Source organism: Podarcis gaigeae (genome assembly GCF_964106915.1).
Source record: "Podarcis gaigeae genome assembly, chromosome: 1".
In the NCBI taxonomy this organism is placed as follows: Eukaryota; Metazoa; Chordata; class Lepidosauria; order Squamata; family Lacertidae; genus Podarcis; species Podarcis gaigeae.
The window spans coordinates 84,471,686-84,496,637 of record NC_139678.1 but is presented as its reverse complement, the minus strand read 5'-3'; the positions used below and the strand labels follow the sequence as shown (position 1 = coordinate 84,496,637).

The following is a 24,952-nucleotide window of genomic DNA, read 5'->3' as shown; positions in this document are numbered from 1 at the left end:
GCACTGGAAACCTCAGCAAACTAGTATTCATACTTTAGTGATGTTGAGCATAAGATAAAATGCCAAATTCACAAAGGCCATTTCAGAGGAGACTTTGCTGTAACAGAATTATACAAGAATTTATTGTGGCAACTTAAAGACTACCAGAAATTATATGCCACAAAAAATCTGTTAGTCTTTAAGGTACCATAAGACTTTTTAGGGAGTATTGAGGGAGCTGGTCAGGTTGCCCACATATGTCCACAGAATTGCAATAATTAAAGGTATTTGGAATAATTTAACATAATAAATGCAAGCTACCCATAATATCTGCCAACCTAGCAGTTCAAAAGCACGTACAAGTAGATAAATAGGTACCGCTCCGGCGGGAAGGTAAACGGCATTTCCGTGCGCTGCTCTGATTCGCCAGAAGTGGCTTAGTCATGCTGGCCACATGACCCAGAAGCTGTACGCCAGCTCCCTCGGCCAATAAAGTTAGATGAGCGCCACAACCCCAGAGTCGGTCACAACTGGACCTAATGGTCAGGGGTCCCTTTATTTTTACCTATAATATATTCAATAAATTTCTGGTCATAAGATACTCAATATCAAAAACTGTTTGACCTGTTTAGGATTGCATCAGATGGATAAGCAGCACTTGAAGATCTAGGCATGTATGATGGGCATGCTAGTACTTAAAGAAAGTCTCAAAAAGTGATGACCCAGACCCAGGGTGGGGAATCTTTTCAGCCTAAGAGTAGGCAAGTCTAGAGGCAAAAATAGGCAAAACAAAAAATGTGACTCTTACCTTTGTACAATACAGTGATACCTTGGTTCTCAAACTTAATCCATTCCGGAAGTCCGTTCAACTCCTGAAACAGTTCAAAAACTAAGGCACGGCTTCTGATTGGCTGCAGGAGCTTCCTGCACTCAAGTGGAAGCTGCATAGGATGTTCAGCTTCCACAAAACGTTCGCAAACCAGAACACTTACTTCTGGGTTTGCGGGGTTTGGGAGCCGATTTGTTTGGCAACTAAACCATTCAAGAACCAAGGTATCTCTGTATGCTACATTCCACCTGTGGAAACGTTTCTACACCCCCTCCCCATCTCTCTCCAGCCAAGCAAGCAAGACAAATAATCAAAGTCCAAGGACACAGTTCAAACAAAAGCACTTGAGGAGGAAGCAGTGCAGGACCAGTGAGGGGTGGGCCGAGGAAGAGTGCCAGGGCCAGTTAGAGGTATGGAGGGCTGTATGTGGCTCCAGGTTTGAGGTTCCACACCCATTATAACCATAATATTAAAAAGTTTTTCCCTCTTTTAGTTCCAGATAGTTCCTCTTACTCACACCCTGACGGCTTTCTGGAGATTCCCACTCTCAAAGCGTGATTCAAACAACAGCGTGGTGTCTTCTGGATCTTTTAAGCTGACTGCAGCTGATTTGATGGGCTCTTTCGACCCTCCAACTCGGGAACCAGTGAAACAGGTACCCTTGGTTGCTACAGAAGAGGAAGCATGGCTATCACTGACTTAGCATTGCAGTTTTGTCTTAATTAGCAGCTATGTGTGCCAATTCTGCAAAACCAATTACTCAGTCCTGAGCAACCATGAACAAATAGCACTGAAAACTGGCTGCAAATAAAAATATGACTTCAATTTGGCTTCTATTACTATATTCTAAGAACAGGGCAAAGAACTAAAGATGCTGTAGTTTCACAGGTGCTTTCCCCCATAATGGCTACCAATGGAGCTGTTAGAAACTTTACAAATTTGAGGCAGCTACTATTTTTAGGATTAAATTGTTCAATATTTATAATAATTTCAGGCTGTTTAAAAAAATCAGACTTCCGAGTTTACATTTTTCATGCCTACAATCTTGTTTACTGGAATGGTCACTATATGTACTATATCTTTTATTACAGTTTATTGTCAGTGTATGTACGCAAATACCTGGATCTATGACATAGACAACAGTTCCATGATCCTCTCCCATTACTTCTGGAGCCATTTCATTTTCTGTTGGCTGATAGAAAGGTTCAGGTTCAGGAGGAACCCACTCTAACAAAATACATAAAGACATTTATTTCTATTGTGGCCTTATTTGTACTTTTAGAAGGAAAAAAATTAGACATTAAATAAGAATTGAAGTATTTCCCCTCAATCTCTAGTTGTATGACAAGGAAAACAAATAAGTAGGAAGAATGGAATACAAATAAAATTACTTAAACTGAAAACTATATGTGCTGTAACATGAATTAGAGTAGTGATAGGAAAACTTTGGCCTACAAGCCAAATTAGGTCCAGCAGTGGTCCTAATTTGGTCTGTGTGGTCTGTCACCTGATGCCATGGTAAGTCATGGGGTTAACAGATGGGTGGCCCTGCCCACCTATTAAAGTAGCCATGGGAGATGTCAGGATTTGGCCCACCAGCTGGATCAAGTTCTCCAGCCCTGGAACTCCGGAGAAAGGAAAGCACACAAAATAAAAGCCAAATCAATGAAGGTTCTAAGAGATCGGACTCTTGGGGCTTATTTTAGAAACATTTTCATTAGAGACCATAGTAATGATAAATTTCCTGATAATGCCAAGTTATGAGTCACAGCTAACACATAGATTTCCCCCCACAATATTAATTTTATGACCTCATTAACTGATCTTATTAAATAAAAAGTGAGTGACAGTCAATATTAAACTTACACTTGTCCATCTGGTGACAAACACTGAAATGGCAATGCATTTGGCTTCTCAAATACACTGATACCACTATTCACACATTATATTTTACATATTTTCCTAACCAAAGTATTGATTTCTTTGCTATAACAAGGGAATGTGAGAAATGGTCTTAATTAAATCCTGCCACCATAATGGTTATTTAATCCACAATACATTTATAACAAAATTGGGAATCTCATCTCCATAGAGCCAACTGAAATAATGGTTTGTTTCTTTTAGTATGGAAGCACTATGAAAAGTGATTGGGTATTATATATTCACATATTTTAAAACGGCCCAAGAGAATCTTAAACTTACATTGTTCATTTTTGAGTTGTTTATCTGGATTTGTGCAAATGAAAAAGTATTCAGTCACAGTCCTTGTATAGCCATAAAGCTTTAAAGCAAAACATTATCAACCATGTAAAACATTGATTTCAATCCAAGAAATTACCAATGTGGTGGATATAATCCTTGATCACTTCACATTCTACTGGCCAGAGTGGAGCCAACAGTGAATCATTGGGAACAGAAAAAAGATTCCGAGGTTCTCTCAAGCGTGGAATACCAGGCCCCTCTGGATGGTCAAACGTAAGTTGGTTGCTTTTAAGAAGTGCAGTCTCCATCATAAGTGAACCTGAAAAGGGAAAAGAAATAATACAAAAGAAATTTATTTACAGATACCCAGGAGCCTTGCAGATATGAGACCACAATCATACAGTTCATTCACAGCAACTCAATCAATATATTTCTCATATCAGGCTTACATCTTACTTACAGAATGTGTTCTTGCTTGAATTATTTTCTGCTCTACTTTTCTTGTGGAAGTTACCCGGCTTCGACACAGGACAAGAACTCTTCCAACTTTCAAGAGGCAAACTGGGGCTCTGAGGAACATTTTCATCTGGGGGGGGGGGGGGAAATGCTACTATTAATGTGAAAAACTAGCCCAAACTAATATAGGCAAAATCAATTTATTTCTGAGCTTATCGTTATTGTAGTGAGCTACTATACTGGCATGAAAAACCCACTGATTAAAAATTTAAAACTAACATTATAGTACTAGGGCTACTTTTTATATGCCAGTAGCATAGCTTGTATGCATAGCTATCAGTGTCATCCAAATAATAAGGAGGGACTATGTCAATCTACAGTGCAATCCTATATATGTCTACTCAGAAATAGGTCTCACTGAATTCACTGAAGCCTTACAGAGATCTAACATAACAGATATTAGGTAGACAAATAAAGTAAGATATTGCATACACATATTCTGAAGTAAATTCCACTAAAGTCAACAAGTATTGCTAGTTATAACTTGGGTATAAGGGGGAAATTACAATGAGGGGTCTTTTGGCACCTTAAGGACTATTCATTTATTACATTTCTATGCTACACTTCCTCTCAAAGGAGTCCAGGGCAGCAAACAGCAAAACAATTAAAAACATTTAGAAATGTCTGAAAATGTTTTATAGCAATCAGTTACAGAGCCTGATAATGGTAGATAAAATAAAACAAACCGATCTGTATGGGACCCAATCCCAGATTGGGATCAGATTCTTACCTTTGAAATAGCCATAGTATTGAAGATGCTGATGTATGAACCTTTCATATGGCTCTCTAAACTGCTAAGGAAGGGAAAATGAGGAATGAGCACAATGAGCCTCATTTACCAAAACCACGGCATCCATTGCTATTTATTTACTACATTTACATCCCACCTTTCCTCCAAGGAGCTCGAGGCAGCACACATGGTTCTCACCTCTCCCATTTTATCCTCACAACCTTTGAGGTTTAGGCTGAGAAAGTGCCTGGCCCAAGCTCACTCAGCAAGTTGCATGGCTGAGTTGGGATTCGAACCCTGATCTCACAGGTCCTAGTCCGACACTCTCTAACCACTAAGCTACCCTGTAAGTTACAATGCTGAGATAAAGAATAAATTCTCTGAGTGCGCAGTATCTCAAAACGAACCAAACACAATCAAAGCGTATCATTCTAATCTCCGCTGAAGAGATCTGAAAGATTTTCTAGCATCCCACCAGTACTTAAAACCAGTTGAGAACCAGGAGGTGACTGACCCCATCTAGCCCCGTACATTTTTGGACTGACTTTTGTACTGACCTCAGATGCTGGATCTGCCGGACACATGTCATTCAGCACAACTATCTGATGATGCCTCCTGCAGAGAAGCGGAGAAAAGGCGTTAATAAGAAAAGAAAGCCTATATGAAGTAGCCTCGTCTTCCACTTGGCAAGAACAGCAAAGGCTGATTATTCTGCCAGTCTCCACCCATGAGATTCCCCGCGAAGTCGGTGTGGCGTTGTGTGTGTGTGAGAGAGAAGGTTAATTGTGACAAAGGGACGGGGATATTATGGATAAATGAAAGATACGGAAGAAGAGGCTTCAAAGCAGGCTTTTAAAAAGGTGACCTGCGCTTCCTCTGACTCAGGCCAAAAGAAAGTTATTCTACCTCAAGCGCCTGGCAACCCTTTCCGCCGACCCATACGAAGCTGAAAGGCTTCTATGGCGACACTGCTTTGGTCACTCACAACAAAACGCCCGCAGACGCACACGGGACCGGCGCGCGCGCCTGCTTTTCATAACCGTCGACTGGAGGCCGCTCGCTCGCACGCGGGCTGAGCCAATAACATTCGCCCAATCTCGGGACGGGGGGCAGGGAGTGGCAGGACCAGATATGTGACTCTCGTGCCCGCCCCCTGCCCGCCCCTCAGTGCTCTCAGGAGCGCTCCCCCCGCCCCGGCCGCCTTCTTCCCCTCTTAGCTACCACTACTCAGAGGAGTGGGGGGCAGAGTATCCTAGTTACCAGCCACGCCAGAACTAGACAGGATGGGGGTGGGACTAGCCGTTCATTGGTCCGTCAGTGCGAGTGGCAGCGGTACAAGCCATTGCTTGAACTAGGATAGCTTCTCGCCTGGTGGGGTTTGGGGCTTTTTTCGTGCAGGTGGGGAGGGACCTCTTGCTTCTGTCCGAACATTGTCGTTTCACAGTCTTATGTCTCAGTCCGGGGTAGGCTGGGGCCATTTTGGAGGGTGGGGGGCATCTGTTTGTCTCGAGACACAATGGAGCAGGTGTGTCAACTTGAATACCTGAGACCTCCGGATATAGAGCAGTATATTAATTTAATTTAATTTATTTAATTATAATAATATATGGGGGGATAGTTAAGCCCCGCTCCACATAATCAATCACAATAGCACACACACACCATTTGAATGGCAATGCCCATCAACTTTTTTGTGGGGGGAGCTGGCCCCCTCAAATATTTTATTGCGGGGCCTGAAGGGACCCTCAGCCCCTAGGAGCTGGCTCCAATGCAATGGTGTGCATTGCTGGGGATGAAGTCATACCGTTAGAGAATCAAAGCCTTAGCAGCACCGAAGTGACTTTCCCCCCGGGGGAAGGAAGCCTGGGCAGTGTGTATGGAGGTCCTGGTCTGCCCAGACGACAAGACTTCGCTGCTGTAGTCCAGTGGAAAGTAGATCAATATGTTTGGTTGCAAGGTGTACAAGGCACCATACTACTGCCTTGAAGACTCCACTCCGGATAGAAACACTAGAACTGCAGATTTGGAATGGACCTAGACGGTCATCTAGTTCAACCCCCTGCAATGCAGGAATCTCAACAAAAACACCCACGGGAGAGAAGCTGGTTTTTTTACTGATTGTGGGGGGGGGGGGAGGGACTGCTTCCCTGTCCACACTTGGATACACCCATGCACTGAGCAAAATAAAGGCAATTACTAAGCTACATAAAAAGGAAATTTGCAGAGAATCATTTAAAAATAGATGCAGGAAATATTTAAACACTGTAATTTTATTCTGAGTGCTGTTTATTTACATTTCACTTGTAATTACCCTGCAATTATGGAAACTTCCAGCAGAGTGTAGATTAAAGTGAGGAGCAGTAATTATGGTTAGATTGTATTTCTAATTGTAAAAAGACTACCTTCCCATGAGACAGAATCATCCAGGTTTGAACTGCTGTATTACAGAAAAGAGCATTCGGACAGCATGAACGAAAAAGTTAGGACTTTTTGACAAAACCTTGGTAGTTCTTTCTTCCTATGGGTTAGCATCTAGGGAAAAGTTTATTTCCTTCCTTTAAAAAATGAACTTGTAAGAAATTAGTTGTTAGATGACAATAGTAGTAGAAATTTTAAATCAATTTCTTTGTATACTTGTACACTATGCTTTTCGTTAAAAGAGGAAAATACTTTAAGTGATTAAAATCACAACAGTTAAGCACCATGCTATCATAACTACAGTTTTAAGTGGAAAAATAGGAAGAGATGGGATCCAGGGAATGGGGAGTCAGTTACTTGGTATGCCACTGTCCTCCAGTTCCTACTTTCCTGCCAACAAAAGCTAGTGGAAGCTCTAGAAATGATGGACCTTAGACAAGCCACTCTCTTTCAGCCTCAGCTCTCAATCTGAAAAATGGGGTTAACATTAATCTACCTTACAGGACTGTCTGTAAGTTTAGACTATACTAAGTTTAGGCATATGTAAAAACTAAGTATTGTTTAGCTAGATTTTCAGGAAGCATGTTTTTCTAGGAAACCAATAAGATCAGATTTCTTTTTCTTCAGTCAGTGATGAGAGGCACTATTTAAGGATAAAAGTAACCAAAACAAGCCTCCAAAAAGTCTTCCATCAGATAACTTTAAATCCCTCTGTATAGCTTCTGTTTACTACTGCCCTCCCTTTCAAAAATATTATTGGAAGCAGGGAATATAATTTCTATAATTCTATGGTTTTACTGAGCAGAGCAGTAGCATGTTTTTGGTATCAACTACTCCCCAACTACCTCTGTGGTATAAAACATCACATTCCCAAGCATAAGTCATTGAACTTTACAATTAATACTGCCAATAGAGTCAAAGAAAAATAAGGAAGGTTCTGAAGTATAAAAAGTGATTTTATTAATGTATATGTACAAATTTACAAAGCCAGAAACTGGAGAAATACAAACAGCGTTCAACCATAAACTGCCTTTTCTTTCATTTACAGAAAATCAATACCACTTGATTCCATTTTTTAAAAAGTAAACAAGGGAAAAGACGCAATACATTGACAGGTTGGATAAATATTCAGCCTGGCTTTAAATGTAGACAAAGACCCTAATTTTGCTGGAACCTGACAAGTGGGGCTCAGAACTGAGTAACAGAGAAATGCTAATTTTCCCTCTCCTCACTGCTAATGGCTTCTAGTACACACCCACCAAGCAGCAGCTACTGAGATGGGGAACAGTGCTGGATAGTGAGCAAGGGAGAACATATCCACCCCATGCTTTCACCAGTGAGCATTCAGAGACAGGAGCAGCTGATACAGCAATGTGCAGGCACACAGCTGCTAACTGGCTCGTGCTGACTTAAGTGCTGAGCCAGCTACCCCTACCTCTCTTTGCCCACCAATGAAGGCATTAGGAACAACCCACCAGTCAGTGCTCAAGTGCTCAGTGGAGGAGGCTGAAAATTGCTTTCTGTCCCACCTCACTATAGCCACACCAATGAAACTATTAGCATGTTACAGCACCAAAAGTATATTCTAGGGTAACATTACAGGAAAAATAGCTAGTCTGATACAGGTTCTAGGACAGAAACAAGAACTGATTCTATGAAATCTAGCAAGAAGAGCAATGCTACCAAAACCAAGGTGCTGGCAAACATTAGGAATGGAACAAGGGGTTCAAATCATGCAGAACTGTGTCTGTTGTGAAAAGAATGTGCATCTTTAATTTGCATGTTCTGTAACACCCAATTGCAAATGGTCATCATCTTGTAGAAATATTTCCAGGAAGTGGAAGAACACTTTTGGGCTTAGCAAGGAAGAGTCAAAACGGCAGGTTCCATTTCCAACTCCACAAAGTGCATTAATAAATTCTGGTACCAGCTCTACCCAGGAACTGGACATAATGGTATTCCACCTTTGTGTGAACTGGGATTAGGAGGAGTTTAAGACAGGAGTGGTCAAGCCTATTCATTATTTCATAAGCCTATTTGCCAAATACACCTCTAAAAGGATTCACAAGTCCACGCAATTTCTCTGTCAGGTCGTTCAACTGAAAAATATGTATCCTCAAAAAGTTACATTTATCCAACAGTAAAAGTTTCTGAACTGTACATGTGTGGTTAAAAAACAAAATAACAACAAAGTTGACTCATGTGCTTGAAGTAGCTTTCCGCCTCTTGAGTCGAGATCGCCAGTCATCAGGCAAAGCCTCAAAATTTGCATTTCTCTCTGCCATACCACTGTGAAGAACAAAACATTAGGATTGTCAGTCAGCAATGGGAGAACTAAAGAAATCAAGATTTCTGATATTTTCCAGACTGTGCCCATTTGTGAAGGCAACCGATCCCCCAAAGAACCTGCTTTCATGTTTACACAATACCTACTTACAAAGCATGTATCCAACTAGCGTGTCCTGCCAGTGCAAAGATTTATGCTTGTACAATGGAAATGTTTCCTACTCTCCTCCCCTGTTCCTGTCCTCCCCAAATCTTTCTGGAGGGTGAAGTGAACCATAGAACAGATTTAGCACGCACAGGGGGGGAGGAAGAGGGGAGTTCTGTTGTGCAAACATAAATCCTTGCAATGATGGGATGTGTTACGTACCACCCACATTCACTATTATATCAATACATAGTATGATATAGCACATTAAATCCATTCTGTATATAAGGAATGTCACAGAATTAATAAATCACTTCATATGCAAGAGGAAACTAACTCTTTAAACGAATGCTGCAAGTACATAACATTTCTTTCTCTTCTGCCTCACATACAAGGTTTCCCCCAAGGTTGTGCTGTGACTTCTGGAAATTAGGCCTACAAGCTTGTCTACTGAAACTCCCATATCCACTTCTGTTCTGCATGTATTACATTCCCCATCTTCAATTTTTTCCAATGCCCCTGAAAACATGACAAGACTCTCCAATCTTCCTTTAAAAAAAGAACAGCTACAATTAGACCAACCTAAATCCTGCAGTGGCACAAGTCACTTAAACCAGCAACCATGGGCTGACAGTTCACACTGCACTAATTTACCTAAAGCAAATCACACTGGGCGATGCAAGGAGAGGGGTGCTATCAGACCGTATCTTGCTGTCTCTCTCATACCTGATTAACTGCTGCTGTTTCCATTCCTCAATTCTCTTCTGTGAGATCACGTCCCGATCCTCATCACTTGAGCTGGAGTTTTCTTCCTCATCCAGTTCCCGCTGAATGCTCTGCCACTTCTTTACAAGAGAGGGCATCTTCGTCTTGGTTTTTTTTCTCTGCGGGGAAATATTTAGCATGTTACCCTGATGAGTAGAATTAGGCCTCCGTGAACTCTTCATTCTCACTCTCATTAGGGATAAGGTAGGCAAGACAGGAAGGAAAACAATGATTTTACCCATTCTTTTTGCTTAATCTCACATTAGAGTAGATCATAAAAAGTGTTCTGGCTAGCAGAGCACACATCCCAGCACAAAAGCCACAATGGCCCCCAAACAAGAAAACAAACAGAACCAGCTTGGTATCTCTAAGGTGATTAGGCCTCAGGGGAGTTGGTGGACTCAAAGACCTAAAAAGAGCACCTCCTTCTGTAATGTGTTTCTAAAATCCCAACAGCTTCCAGTTTTGAAGCTGCCAAGTTGCTCATTCCGGACCTACTGTCATACAAGATGTATCAGTTCTAAAGTCTAGCAGAGTAAAATAATACACATTTCAACCTATATGAAGCTTGTCCAATTTCTGGCATGTACAACGACAGGAAGTACAAATTTAAGTACTCACCTTGCCAGCTCTCCTAAGCTTCTTTGACTTCTCTGGAGGTAGTGTTTTGGGTGGCGGTGGGGACAGTGGAGGAGGTGGTGGAGGCGGCGACAGCTGTTCTGTAGTGCTAGTGGCAGGAGCGGCTCCTTGTGTAGGAACTGGCTGTGTGGTGCTGGCAGAAAGACCAACAGGCACACTACACTCAGAATAGTTCATGAGTGCCGGCTGCGTTACTCCAAGGAAACTCTGTTGCAAACTCACCCCTGGGGTCTGAGGGCCTGTATACACAAAGTGGGGGAAATGAGAATTATTTCCAAACTTTTCCAGGGATATCAAGCAGCTAAGCAGAAGGATGTGGATGTTACTCACCAACACCTATGACTGACTGCCCGTAAAGCACTGGACAGCTTCCAATGGTTGCTGCTCGTTGCACCAGTCCAGCACTGATTTCAGAAGCTTTTCTCTTAAGAGATTTAGTGGAGAGAGGTGCAGATACGTTGGCCTCAGAGTTGGCCTGGAAGCAGACAGATGTCAATTAGTTTGGTTCTTTTAAATGGTCTCTGTACATTTTTGGAACATGCATGTCTTATAAAATTCCATGTTGTTTCAGGGAAATTGTCTTGGATGTGTAGGAGTTTTTACACTAAAAAATCAAATCACTGCAGATTATCTGATGGGCAATTTTAGTTCTTGTGAAAAAGCAACATTCATTTACTCTATCTGAAATCATTCTGTTGGCTTCTCACTTTGCAACATCACTATCACAGCATGTATTTCCATATTGTATATGGGTCACACAAATCCGTTTTCTGACACACGTTTTACAAGGCACAAAACTTGAATGGCAGAAACAAACTACTTTTCATTTACTGACTGCTATAGAAGATTGTAGTAGAAAGTTTATGCTACAGGCGGCAAAGAGGGCAAGACGGTTTTACAATATAAAATGCAAGAATGCAGAAGATTCACAGGTCAAAGCTGTGGCCACATTCACAGGTCAATCCACGCCTGATACTAGCTTTTATAGAACGGCTAGAGGGTCCATATGCACTAACTTACTTGGCTGTTGGCAACTGCTGGTCGGAGAAGAGGTTTCAGTACAGCATCTTCCTCTGTTCCTGGTGCTGGTGGTTCCTCATCTCCATCATCCTCCATCTCTACTTCCTGTATTTCCCCATCTTCCCCTGGTGGGGGTGGGGGCGGCGGTGGGGGTGGGGGAGGGGGTGACTCTGGAGGGGGTGGTGGCGGTGGTGGCATTTCCAAAGGTAAAGGGGGCTGAAGTACAGGGACAGAGGGCTGGAGCACAGTCCAAAATGGACTGAGAGGCACAAGAGAGGTAGCTGCATTTTGACTAGAAAGAGGCTCTTTAAGAAGAGACCCTAAAAATGAAAAAAAATGAAAGAACATCATGTAGGTTTTTTAAATTACCCCATACCTGCAAGAACTATCCACCCATCTTACAACTTTCCTTCCACTGTTATGCTGCTTCTTTTCAGAGAAGAAAAACTTCATTGGGAAAGTATTATAATGATCCCACTAACCAGCCCCCAATTTTAAAAACCAAATTGGAAAAACAATACAAGCAGAAAGAAATTATACTTCCCATGTCAATATGGCATAGCGGGTATGCTATATGAACCACATGCATAACAATTGGCAGTGATATCTCTAAAGGTGGGTAAAGATGAGAGTGAGGAAATTGTGGCACTATGGATATTGCTAAACACAGGACCACAGGCCCTAACACAGGACCACAGGGCTTGTTAGCTGTGGCTGATGGGCACTCAACACCTGGAGGCCAGCAGGTTCCCCATCCTAGTACAGAAAACTGTTTTGCAAGTAATGCACTAATTTCAATTCATCTCCACCTGGCTGAATACTGCAATACAAAAAAGGATTTCTGAGCAACTGCCTTTGGTCATTGAATATACTTACAAGAAGTAATAACAAGGAGCCTACCTTCTTAAAAACATTATTCCAAACTGGGTTAACTTTCTTTTAGCAAACCCTCAAGGTCCAGTACCTGTAGTATTATCAGACGATTCTGCACCAGACTCCATTTTCTCCTTTAGTCCTTGTTTAGGAAGAGCTTCCATTTTATTCTCTACGATTTGCCCCTCCTCTTCCTCCTCCCCATCTGGGAACTCCCATTGGGATTCGCCTGATTGTTCGTTAACATAGAAATAGCGTCTATGATCCCTAAATCACAAGAAAGAAAACAAGGTTTTATGCTCTCGCCCCTGCACTGACACAATGATATAGTCCTCTCCCGCGACAGCGGAGTGCTCTCACAGGAAGAACCTCTTACAGTAGGACTGCTGTTCACAAAGGCAACAAACAGCTTTGAGGAAGGATTTGCAAGATGGGCTTACTCCAAACTGTTTGCGCTGCTGGCTCTGTGATCACAGCCCTGACCCTCCACTCTAAAAGTAGAGGGTTATAGAAGCAGCTTGTGGCTGGTGTGCAATTAAAGGTTCAAGGATGCATTAGGAAATAGACTTTTTAGGTAGTCTCAGGATTCATTTCCTTCCAGAATAGCAAAAAGAGAAACAGCCCAATTTATGAAAGATGGCTGCTCCCCCATGGACTGCTGCAGTCACATTTATGATACTCTTGGTGTCAGACATAGTGAATTGCTACTGAGAGGGAGAGGATCTGGGAGCTGAAAAACAAAAGAGCAAAGATTTCAAATAAACAAAAAGAATCAAGAAAGGCAAATATAAGAAGAAATAGTTTGGTCTGACCTGCTGGCAGGAGACAGTTATCTTGTTCTTCGTTGAGATCCTCAGTGAGGGAGCTTTCCATAAGGACACAGGCGTTACTTGGGAGCGGAGTTCCTGAGATCCTGCAATGTGCACAGAGCTCTCGCATGCGCGACCCCCCAAGCCCGCCCTCCTTAGCGCATTTACACTCAAGAGTAAACACCAGCTCTGTCCAATCGCGGAATCAAATCCATTTCAACACACTTAACACAGACTTTATATTTCTCCAATTTTTGTGGCTGGCTGAAACTCTGTATGTGCCAGAGGCTCTCTGCCCGCTCAGCACCGCTAAGTGCAGCTGCTCTCAGTCTCCAGACAGATGACGGCACGTCGGCAGGTGGTGATGGTCACAAATCATGTCTGAGATGTCAAAGGTGAAAGGTGAAAAGGGGAGAAGAGTGCGTACCTGTCCCAGTGGCAGGACCAGCCTTTAGGGGCGGCGTTTATTTCATACTGTTTTAGCTGTTCAGCTGCATCTTGCAATTTGCGTTTGAGGTAGTTTCCTTGGAGAGCTCCTTCCCGCCAGTCTGCAATACGGGTCTATACCAAGCAGGCAAGGAAAAATAATGAAAAACCTGTAGAGACAATTGGTCTCATGTACATCATTTTCCACTTAACTTTGCAGTTCTACACAGTGGGTGGAATTCAACGTCAGTTGTTGTGTTTGCACACACATGACAGCTTGCCAGACAGAACCATCTCTTCCTCTCCTATCCCAATGTATGCTGTTCTGTGGGTTCTACTGACCCCCCTGTGCCAATTTTGGAGGGCACAGGGGGCATGCAAGGGAGAGGGCTGGGAAGCCCAGTTGCACAAGGAAAAATCAGACTGGTTAGATGAATCTCACCCAATGTTAGTAGCACTAATACAAGAGTCAGCACTAATGACAGAGAACATGATGAGAACTACATATAGATCAAGAAAACCTCAGATACGTTACTGGACTAAAGCATTCTGCTTGAGGGCCAAGTGGGAGGGAGCGAGAAGGAACGAGGGAGAGGAAGCCTGTTATCCATGCCATAATACTTAAAACTTCCTAGATTCCTATCACACTGCAATGCTGCCAGTTGTTTGGCTCCCTATGGTTAATTTTCAATAAAAGGTAAACTTTCGTTACCTCAGTCTGCAACAGTAGCATGTGGAAGTTAGAGATGGATTGTCTACTGATGCCCAAGAACTCCAGCTTGCTTATCAACATGTTGGCCAGCTCTCCAATCTGAAACTGCCAGAAGTAAAGCAAGCAAGGGGTCAATAATTTTGTGCTAGTCACAATGCACAAGGCAATTGCAATGCTGAAGTGTACAAGACACCATCTGTTTTAACAAAAAGAGGTGTGATCTGACCAGTAACTTACAATTGGCAAAAAATTGTGCCAAATTCTGAAAGTATGCTCTGCCCACAGCATTAGCAGCCATTTCGCAGGAATACGTTGAGGCTATCTAATATTTTCTCTACTTTTAACTCGAGTGTTACACATGGATAATCCATATGGCTAATGCAACTATTTTCAATTTATTCTCACACAAGAAGAGACTGTCCCATTTCCCAGTGCCAACATCTTCTAAACAGCAACACTTAATACAGGGATAATAGGTATAGGGAACACACAAAGAACATAATGGCTGAATGTTATTTCCAATTAAGTATTTCTGACAGACATTAACAACTGCATTTAAGTGCCACACCTTCCTAATTCCCATCAAGAAATACATTATTTGCTACTAATACCTGACACACGTCACTAAAAAGCAGTATCAGAAGCACCCCTACAGAATAATAACCTAGAAGAATTTCAAAACTACTCTGCACAATAAAGCTACACAGCTTTGAAGTCTCCTAGCCAAGGTTAAGTACTGATAGGGATCTAAAGGCCAATATAACCCACAAGAAGGGTGGCAGTTTCAAACTGAGTTGAACTACAAACTTCATGTGTACACATTCATTGTGTGCTCAGATTCCAGACAGTCAATAATCAATTGCATACTTTAGGTATCTCCAATCAGTATAGCAGCACCTAATCATGCCATGAAAAGGACTGATACCTGTGTGGCAATTTCAACTGACTGAAGAAAAGAAAGTAGAAAGGAGAAAAAAGCCAACTCAATTTGAAGACATTTGGAAATGTGTGAACTGCCTCAAGTAATATTGCTTAGGTTTCGCAGCAGAACCATAAACCCGCATACCTTTAAGTCCTGCTCCTCATCTTCTGCTTTGAAAGTCCCTTGTGTTTTCACTTTGTCTTGCAATTCCTCTGTGTCTGGCTCATTGTCCGAGTTCTGCTCAGCCACTTCTGGTTCTTCTTTCACCGCTGAACAGAAAACAAGAGGGGGTGGGGAGTGTTTGTAAGTCATTCCCCATTTAGTGCCCAGTATATCTTCCCTTTTACAATGGACTGGCATAGGTAAGAAGAATGATAGGCAACTTACTAGGGGAAGGGTGGGGAGGAGAATCCTGCCTTTTCAACCTACTATGTTGTATTATGTTTTTCTTTAACACAAGAGACCATTTCAGACACTGGATTGGAATTATTGGCGTGACCAGTATCTTCCTACCTCAATCTTGGGGAGACACACCTAATACCCACTTTAAAAACTTAAGGGTGAGATTCACCTAAGGAGCCCATCAGCAGAAGTTTCCCCCCGTCCCCTGTCCTTTCAAATTGGCTCAGGGGTGGAGGTCTGGAGAACGTGCCAAACAGCACACAGGGGGAGGAGAGGAGGGATTGTTCCATCTGATATGCTGAAATGGTTGCACAGACAGAATGTTCATAATAGTGCAATGCTAAATTCCACCAATAGTTTCCCTCCTTAGTAGCACTAGATATAACTGAAGAACCAAAAAGGATCCTAAGCAGGAGACTCTTACCTGCTTGTCCAGGTTCAGGACTCTCTTGACCTGTCTTGCTAGACCCTCGGCTGGTGGATTCTGGGCTGGCAACCCCAAAGAGCTTCCATTTTCCTTGCTTGGGTAGCAACCGTCGTGCTAACTCTGACTGACTTCCATCAGAAAGTGGACTGGAACCCGAAATACTCCCATCACCTTCTTCTAAAGCACGTAGCTCTGCCTATAAGGCAAAACATTACTTCAGTGCTGGGGAACAACTTATTTGTTTCTCTTCCTATTCCTCTACATTTGTCTACATGTCCATTCTCCCCTAGTACAGCTTCTCTGGACAGAGATTACTTCAGAGGCAGTAGGCTTCAACACTGCAGAAAAATAAGACATTTATCTTTTCCATGAAGTTATCCTGTTAAATGCGAAGGTTCCGCCTGCACCTGATTAGAGACAAACTCAGGCTGCTTGTATAGTTTTAAGAGGTTTCAGATGCAGGATTGCTACTTGTGCACCCTTCTTAAACCGTCATATATTGAAAAGGAAGAATCAAGTTGAGGAGGCAGGCAAGCAAAGATAGGATCAGGGCCTACTCAAGTTGAGCTGTGCACTCTCCACAACAGGACCAACTTTACATTTTATATAATTCATTTGTTTAAGTATTTTAAAGCTATAAACCTCTTTGAATACTTTGGCAGAAAGGTGGTATATAACTGAAATTGATCAATCAAAATTAAAGACCAATGGCAGGCCAGCCACAACCTTGGAAAGGGGGGAAGGGACACAATATTTAAAAAAGTCTTCTCAAAGAGTTACACTACTCAAACCACAGTACAGTACTTTGTGACTAGAAAAAGCAACACCCCCTTGAGACAGCTAATGACTGTTGTTTGCAACATAACGAGGAATGAAGGAAACAACTTGACTTGCCCTCTGCTGTTCTCAAAATTTCTGCATCAATTCAGTGATTTGTTTAAAAAAATCATGCATAACCCTCAGTGAAGTTTCAGTGGTGGACCATTTATCAAATAGACAGCAGAGAGAGACAAATGGCTCATAGAAAAGTTCCCACAACTTCACTGCAAATGACTTACCTTCTTCCTCTCCAATACCATCTCTAGCTCAAGAGTATCCTGCTCCTCTTCCTCCTCTGCACTCTCCCCTGATTGCACCACACTACACAGGTCCTCCTGAGAAGGGTCTTCCCCAATATCTCGGCTGCCTTCCAGCTGCTGATCAGCAACAGTTGCTACTTGCTCTGGTGCCACATCATCTTCCACCAATGGATCCACCTCCTCCTTACAGATAACCTTCCGCCTCCAGCGCTCCTCTTCCTCCTTCACCACCTCAGGAAGTAGTGGAGCCAGCAGTGATGCAGCCACTCCCTTTTTCTCTTCTTCATTACTTGAAAGGGCCTGAATACCTTCATTCACTTCCTGTGAAGGCAATATGATTTTGCACCAAATCATTAGCTTCCTGCAATCAGTCACAGAGAACATGAATAACCTACTTAAAGAAAAACAAGTTTCTAGTTCTCATTCTGCAAAGTTTGCTAGTGTGTGCGCCCAGCATTTAACAAAGGCCCTGGAATCAGGGCTTCCAACAAAATGATGAAAATTGCTCAGAGCATAAAAGTCCTATTTTCCAGACTTAGTAATTGAAATCCTTTTAAACAGAAATGCCAGAAACTAATCGAGGAACTTATACATGTAAACGCTGTGCTCTTCCACTGAGCTATCCAATCCCTCCCATCCTTTTATGACTCTCTTGAATTATCCATATGCAACAAGACAGATATGTCTATAATTTATTTATAAAACCCTGATAATATGACTTATGCGGTGAACATGCTCTGCACGGGAGTTCTTGCTCTAAAGTGCATGCAGTTCATTCTTGCCATCTGGAAAAATAAATCAGATGCCTACACAGTGCAAAACAAATATAATAGAGAAAAGTGGGGTTGCTGTTTTTTCTTCTCTTAAATTTCCATTAAAAAACAACTATTTTAAGCCAGTCAGGCAAATACTAACCTTCTTCAATTCTCGCTTCACAAGAGTTGCCCTACGTCCAGCACTGCTGGCAGCTGTAGCACCACCACCTTTTCCCTGGGAGCTTAGGTCTGCAACCACTTGGCAGTTTTCTTCAGCATCTGTCACAGAACTAAGAGAAAAGCAAATTCAGCAAGGGAAACTAAAAAAGTACCAATTCACTCTCCTCTTCTGTGCCATTCTTACCTGGGCTGGTAATGCTGGATGCCCTGAACTTGTGTTGCAAGGTATTGGGGCAGCTCCCAGGTAACCTCATTAGTCTGAGTATTCCAGTAATAATAGCAGCCTGTGTTTTCATCCCAAACTTCTTGCCAGTCCCCCATCTCCACTCCAACTATAGGAAGAAAGCAAGACTTCAGTGAGCATCCTCTCCAATCTGAGTATCCTCAGATTTGCTCTATATACCTAGAGAAGATTGCAATTATATCCTCTCTCATCATTCTCAATTGTTATTCCACCCAACATTCATCAGCTGCCTTTAATAATCCTTTGAAGTCACAGACCTCGGCAGATTAGCCAAAAAAGGCTCCCAACTTTCATCTTCACACCACAACCAAATTGCTTTCAGTTAGAAAAGACATGGTAATTCATGGGTTATCAACCCTTGCAATGCCTCTAGTATACAAGCTTGTGTAGTAGCACAAGCTATTACATGGAGCTCACCTCCTGACAGGGAGCACTGAGTGTCATATTGCCACTCAGCCACCTGGTCTGTTCCATTTGCAGTTGCCAAAACTAGACTGGAAGCAGACTCCTTGGGTTCTGGGCGTGGAGGAGTTGGAGGTGGAGCAGTGGAGGGAACAGTGTTCTCAGCAGGCTGTGAAGGTGCTGTAATTGCATCTATTTCCTTTAAAAATACAAGTAAGATAAAACAGGACATCATTTGACTCAAAAGATTAAGAGCATTTAAATATTTGGTAATAACGAAGAAAGAGAAATTGCTCAACCCATACATCAAAGATTTAAAACATCTATCCATCAGTCTAAGGTTGTACACCTTTTCATAGAAACTGTTATGTATTGCTGTGAATATCTGTATGTTCTACCCAAGTTGAAGCAACAGGATTAATTATTTAATGAACCAAAACACAATTCCTACTAACCGCTAGGAAGTTGGCAAGGGTACTGTCAATGTCTGTTGAATTATTGCCATTTGCATCTGTAGACTGCACTGGTTTCTCAGACATCTCACTGTCTTCTTCATCACTGTCTTCATAAGCGCCAAGTAAACATAAGCCACCTAGAACAGAAAGTCAATGTTGACCATAACTGAGATAAGCTACACTTGATCTTAGCCAAAAGGCCAAGAAGCCCTGAAAATTTGCTCCAGAGAGTCCTCCAGTTTTTGAGGATGTCCAGGGGGGTGCAGGGGATAGGAGGAGAAAGTTTCATTGTGCAAGTGGAAGTCAGCTGTGCTACTGAAACAGCAACGTTGGATACAACCAGTCTTCCAGACACTGGCACTAATGTTGCTTTCCCAAGCCTCACCTCACTGCACAGAATAAATTATGTCAGCGACATCAGAGTGCCTTGCACTAATGTCAAAATTCTTTTTTTATCCACAAAAGACAGTCCTGTTGTCTTTGCTTTATCACTAGTATGTGAAATAAACACTGGAAAGATGCTTTCCAGGTTTTTCCTGTAAGAATAAACAGCTCATCTGCCCTAATTTTCAAGGAATGGTTGCATGGAAAAATCTGAAAAAGTAGGCAGTAGTCCCATAGTCCTGAAATGACGAGTTCAGTCAAACATAAATAGACTGAGGTGTTTTTTTTTCATATTAAAGATGACATTAAGACCAAAATTCTTAATGTTTACAACCTTCTATAATCTCTAAATCCAATCAGCCCCCTCTAAAAATGAGCAACAAGCCACAGTAAAGTACCCCTGATATTTCTACGGTAAAACACAAGACAAAACGTCTGTTAATAAACAACACTAAAGGCATCTGTCAGGAGCTGGAGTCAGGCAGAGGTCAACAATAAAACAATACAGCAAATGATGTGAGTGAATATAGCAAATGATGTCAGTGAAGTCAACTCTATTCAAAGAAACAAAACAATTCAGTCCTGGTGGCCACAGCTATCCTTCCCAGTAGGTCTTGCCCCAATGAAGCAGTTCCAAGGATTGAGGATCTGTCTTCCCACCGCTCTCTAAGGTTTCCCCCACCCTTCCTTCCCCAGCAGCCTAAAGCTTCATCATCTTGTCTCTCGTTGCTCTGCTCTCTTAATTTCTCTGCATGTTCTGGGAGACCAAGGGGCAAGGGAGCTACTTACAGCAGGTGGGGGAAACTGCCTGCATTCTTCAGCAGCCTGCCTCATCTCTATCTCCTGGTCCCCCTCCTCTTCTATCTGAGTCTGAACTGCGCTCTGCCACAGCCTCTTCTTGCTCACTAAACCCTGCTGCCTCTTCATCTTCTGACACCTCCTCCTCTCAGTCTGCTCCCTCTTCTCACTCGGACCACTCATCATCGTCCCACCACCAAGAAGGCTCTGGGCCTTCTTCCCTTGGGGGTTCCCCAGCTGGTGCCTCTGACTACTCCTCTGCATCCAGCCAGTCCATGACAGCATCCTTCTCTCACAAGGATTTGTTTGTTGCTTTCACATTGTTCTTAAGATTGGTACATATCCACTGTATACCAATAACTTGACGTTTGCAACTGCAGATTAAGTTAGTACTAAAAGGGAAATTGAGAAAGGTGGTACCTGTTGGTTTGACAGCTACAGGCCCAAGAGGCATGCTAGCTTGAGGCGGGTTTGGGGCTGTCCTTGGAGCCTCTTCAGTCACTTCAAATTCGTCTGGAAAAATCAAATGCAAAGAAACAGATGAAACTGGAAACTATAGTTGATGCCCTCTTGGTTTGCTCATACCATGAAGAGAGGAGAAAAAGGGTCACATGAGTAGGCAAAAGCTCTCTTCATATCTCAGCTCACTAAATTAAGATATGATCACCTGAATACAACCATTCTTAGAAAGGCCATCCTTAACACTTTATTTTTAATTTTCTATTACTATAACATTTGTGAATTAAAAAAGCTCCAAAAATGAACACCTACTTTTAACTCACAGGTCCAGCAATTAAAGTTCCCCCCAACAAAGCTTTAAACCAGCAATTTGTTTATTGAACTGAATAAAGCATTACACTAGTTGCTGTGGGTCTCCACTTGTATTTTTCAATTCAAAACAAACCCCTAAAAGTGGCTAACAGCATTAAATTGATAAAATAAGCATCAAATACAAAATTACATAAACTAAAACAAAGGTAACACAAGTTCAGAAATTCAGTTCTACAGCAGAAACATATGACATAAATACATCATTAGAATTTGCCATAATTTGAGGAAATAGCAAAACTTCTACCATAACAAGAACAAAAGCAACATTTAAAGAGAGTAAAACGTTATATAATTTAATTAGCATACATATTTAACTAGCAATCCCAGGGGATAGGGGAAAAAATACTTAAGACACACTGGAATGAGATATAGATATAGGGAAACTCTTTATTTAGGACACAAGCCCCTATGCTAATTAGCTTTTTATTGTTTTTAATCAGTTTTAGAGACAGCAGCGTGCTGCTAGAAAAAGCAAAACTAACTATATCTTCAGTTTTGGCCAATTACAATCATAACATCATTTTTGGTAAAGGCCTCTTTACACCATTCTAATAATTTCTTAGCATCTTGCCAGAAGATTCATTTTACTGTGCAATATATAAACAGCTGCATGACATCTAGTCACCTTCTCTGATTTTCATAGCACTTGCGTCATAACACTTTGTTGTGGGAAAGCACAATCTTTGCCCTCAGTTAGAGTAATCATTGTTACTGAACGCTATGTAGAATGTGGTTGCCTGAGTGTTAAGACCTTCCACCTGGGTAATTCCTGTGCTGTTGCAAGTGAGAAGAGACAAATTCCACACAGTGTTTTAATTATTGTGCCTGACCTTAAATGTGCTACTACAGCACAAAATCACTCATCTGATTCTATTCATCTCTAATCCATCTCTTTACCATCACCCTACAAAACAGCACGTCCTTCCTCTTGGACCCCATTAGCTGGGAATAGCCTGTAACACAATCAACTTGACATTTTTCTTATGAGTTACTAGTTTATAAATACCCTTAAAAAAAGGTAAAGTAAAGGGACCCCTGACCATTAGGTCCAGTCGTGACCGACTCTGGGGTTGCGGTGCTCATCTCGCTTTATTGGCTGAGGGAGCCGGCGTACAGCTTCCGGGTCATGTGCTAGTATGACCAAGCCACTTCTGGCGAACCAGGGCAGCACACGGAAACACCGTTTACCTTCCCGCCGGAGCAGTACCTATTTATCTACTTGCACTTTGACATGCTTTCGAACTGCTAGGCTGGCAATACCCTTACAGATTGATAAATAAATCAGTATCAGAGAAAGGCTACCGCAAATAAATCAGCAAGAATTTACAAGGCCTTTTCAGCTCAACACAATCATTTGGAATTCCCACCTCAGGAAAACCAATGAGAGGCAGTGACCTAGGCTTTGACAGTAAAGGTATATTGTTTTGCGGCACTCTCCTCTTATGGTGAATCTAAACTGTTTTGGTTGGGTTTCCTGTTCTATGTTTTATAACCATAAACATTTTACTTGGTATTAATAACTATATGATTATATTGTTGTAACCACCCATGGGTGTTTCTAGTGACGGGTTGGTAAGAAAACTTATAAATGTGTACATGCACGCACAAATCAGTGTACATTGTGCTTTACAAAACAACACCCCCAACAGAAACAAATAGAGCTTGCAGTCTAAATAACAATGGGGTGCATAACAATGGAAATTTTAACAAATAAATAAATAAGCTAAAAGATGCAGATTTAATTATACACTGATGTTTCTATACATGCCTACAACATCCATATTCTGAAGCTACAGGGAACATACTAAAGCACATCTGGGTCTGGTTAGTGCTTGGCTGGAATGCCACCTGGGAAGCTGGCAAGATATAAATACAATATATATTACATAAATAAAAATGAGAACACCCAAGAATAAGGGGATGTACATAATATGAACTATACTATACTACACAGTACTGGTACTAGGATTGCTGGAGAGCACAAATAGAAAATGCATCCAGTCACCTGTCCAGATCATTCTCTCTCCTACCCACCCCACAGGCCAAGTTTGACAGGTGGGTGGGGCTGTCTACCTATCAATCACCAGGCATCACAATTACATCAGATGACCCATTTTTGCCTACATGGTTTAGTGATGATTAGCTGATCACTGAGTCTTGTGGAGCACTATGCGTGACAGCTGATTGTATACAACCTGTGCACAGAATTTCCCAAGCTCTGACAATCCATTGATAGCCAGTGCTTGGGCAGCCCTCTGCAAGGAATATCATAGAAAAAGCTCCTTTAATCCAAGCTCTTGTCTGTAATAGACAGCAGATGTAGGGCAGGTGGGTGGCTTGGCTGAAAGGATCTGGTGGGCCTAACTGAGCCTGTGGAACAAAGATTCCCCACTAATGTCGTAGAGTAACATGGAGTCAGCATCCTCCTCCATCATACACCAATACTCCTCACAATATACCTGCTATACGAATATGCACAAGAGCACTACACTAATCCCTATTGAAATGGCAGCATCAGCCCAAGCTAAAGTTGCACAGGAACCAAGTAGTCTAGGTAGAACAAGAGACTGAACAGGAACTCAGAAACATTGTGTCTCCTGTTCGGTAGGCTAATCCCACAGGCACAGGTTGGATCAAGAGAAAAAAAGGAAGCATCTATACGTCTATTTTGTGTACAGAATAGAGCAATCACCACCTTGGAGAATGAGAGGGTCATGACTAGAAAGGCAGCACAATCCTATTGGAATTTACCTGGAAATTTAATTCCATTGTGCTCAATGATGCTAACTCCCAAGTAAGCCCGCACAGGATTTCAGCTTTATTTCTTTACACTGCTTTTGCTAACTAGATTAAAGGGACAATAGAATTAAGCTAAACATATCGAAGAACAAGAGTCCGGGAAAGGGGGGCGGGCTGTGAGGAAGCACAGCGAGTACCAACAAACCCAGGCAAACTGACTAGGAGGCCTGGAAGAAGTTAGGATCTCCCAGCCTCAGGCTTCCCGTCTGCAAAATGGGCAAAAGCAACGGCCCAGGTCATCCAGTAGTGGGAAGGGCGACCGAGATTATGAATTTGAAAGAGCCCTTGGGAACCTCGTAAGATAACAACGAGGACTAGGATAATGGTGTTGACATAGTGGAAACGATGCGCCAGTGCAAGGAACGGGGCCAGAAGCCGGACACACCCGGGTGACACGATCAACCACAGGGACCAAACTACTGCGGCGAAGGCGCCGGAGGTGGGAGGGGGGCTGAGAGGCGGCCTTATAAACAAACCCTTAAACGCCCCCCACAAAAAACCCCTGTGCTCTCGCGGTGGGGAAGCGCCCCATTGAGCGTCACAAGACCAGGTATCTCTTTCAGCGGAAGCCCCGAAGGGACACGAAGCCCCCCGCCAAGCGCCTAGGCCGCGCGGCCTGCCTGCCTGCGCCCTCACCCGCTTCCGACGCCGAGTCCCCCTCGCCCGGTGCCGCTTCTTCCCGGCCTCCGCGAGGCCCAGGCGGCGACAGCTGGAGGATAGGCCTGCGCCCCGCTGGCGCCGCCCGCGACTTCTTCCCCATGGGAGCTGCTCCGAGCCTCACTCCGCCCGCGCGAAGGAGACGCCGCCGGAGAAGGCAGAGGGAAGAGGCCGGACGAGGCGGAGACAAGCGAGCGGCGCCTGGGCCTGCCTGTCCGCCGAGGGTGGGGCGGGGCGCAAAGGGTGTCGGGATGCCGGGGCGGGGCCT

The 24,952-nt window shown here is 42.8% G+C and overlaps 2 protein-coding genes and 1 long non-coding RNA gene across 12 annotated transcripts in view; 1 reads left to right on the top strand and 2 right to left on the bottom strand.

The window, feature by feature from the left end:
• Positions 1-5,536, bottom strand: part of AGBL2 (AGBL carboxypeptidase 2) — a 29,413-nt gene extending 23,877 nt beyond the window's left edge. For 6 of the 9 annotated variants that reach the window (XM_083727048.1, XM_083727051.1, XM_083727052.1 and 3 more), the window contains exons 1-7: positions 5,163-5,536; positions 4,814-4,871; positions 4,257-4,320; positions 3,471-3,596; positions 3,147-3,329; positions 1,928-2,035; positions 1,326-1,476 (exon numbers count right to left, since the gene is read on the bottom strand). In XM_083727048.1, the coding sequence (XP_083583174.1) occupies positions 1,326-1,476; positions 1,928-2,035; positions 3,147-3,329; positions 3,471-3,596; positions 4,257-4,320; positions 4,814-4,840 (659 nt within the window). In that variant the 5' untranslated portion in view covers positions 4,841-4,871; positions 5,163-5,536. The other 3 variants (XM_083727049.1, XM_083727055.1, XM_083727050.1) reach the window with 2 other exon arrangements.
• Positions 5,537-6,218: 682 nt separating this feature from the next.
• LOC310839341 lies at positions 6,219-8,436 on the top strand. The gene is made up of 2 exons (XR_014561454.1): positions 6,219-6,931; positions 7,348-8,436. It is a non-coding gene; the product is annotated as an uncharacterized lncRNA (long non-coding RNA).
• Positions 7,613-24,951, bottom strand: FNBP4 (formin binding protein 4). 2 transcript variants are annotated; one of them, XM_083727163.1, is made up of 17 exons: positions 24,664-24,951; positions 20,818-20,910; positions 19,216-19,352; positions 18,776-18,959; positions 18,299-18,446; positions 18,095-18,224; positions 17,159-17,500; positions 16,098-16,296; positions 15,416-15,540; positions 14,350-14,454; positions 13,639-13,772; positions 12,494-12,669; positions 11,530-11,849; positions 10,840-10,984; positions 10,492-10,748; positions 9,832-9,989; positions 7,613-8,963 (listed from the first exon to the last, which is right to left on the bottom strand). In XM_083727163.1, the coding sequence occupies exons 1-17, from the start codon at positions 24,785-24,787 to the stop codon at positions 8,873-8,875; spliced, it is 2,868 nt and encodes a 955-aa protein (XP_083583289.1). In that variant the 5' UTR covers positions 24,788-24,951; the 3' UTR covers positions 7,613-8,872. The 2 variants fall into 2 exon arrangements, with proteins under 2 accessions (XP_083583289.1, XP_083583290.1); XM_083727164.1 differs by lacking the exon at positions 14,350-14,454 and having other exon boundaries at positions 24,664-24,932.
• Between the last annotated feature and the right edge of the window lies 1 nt (position 24,952).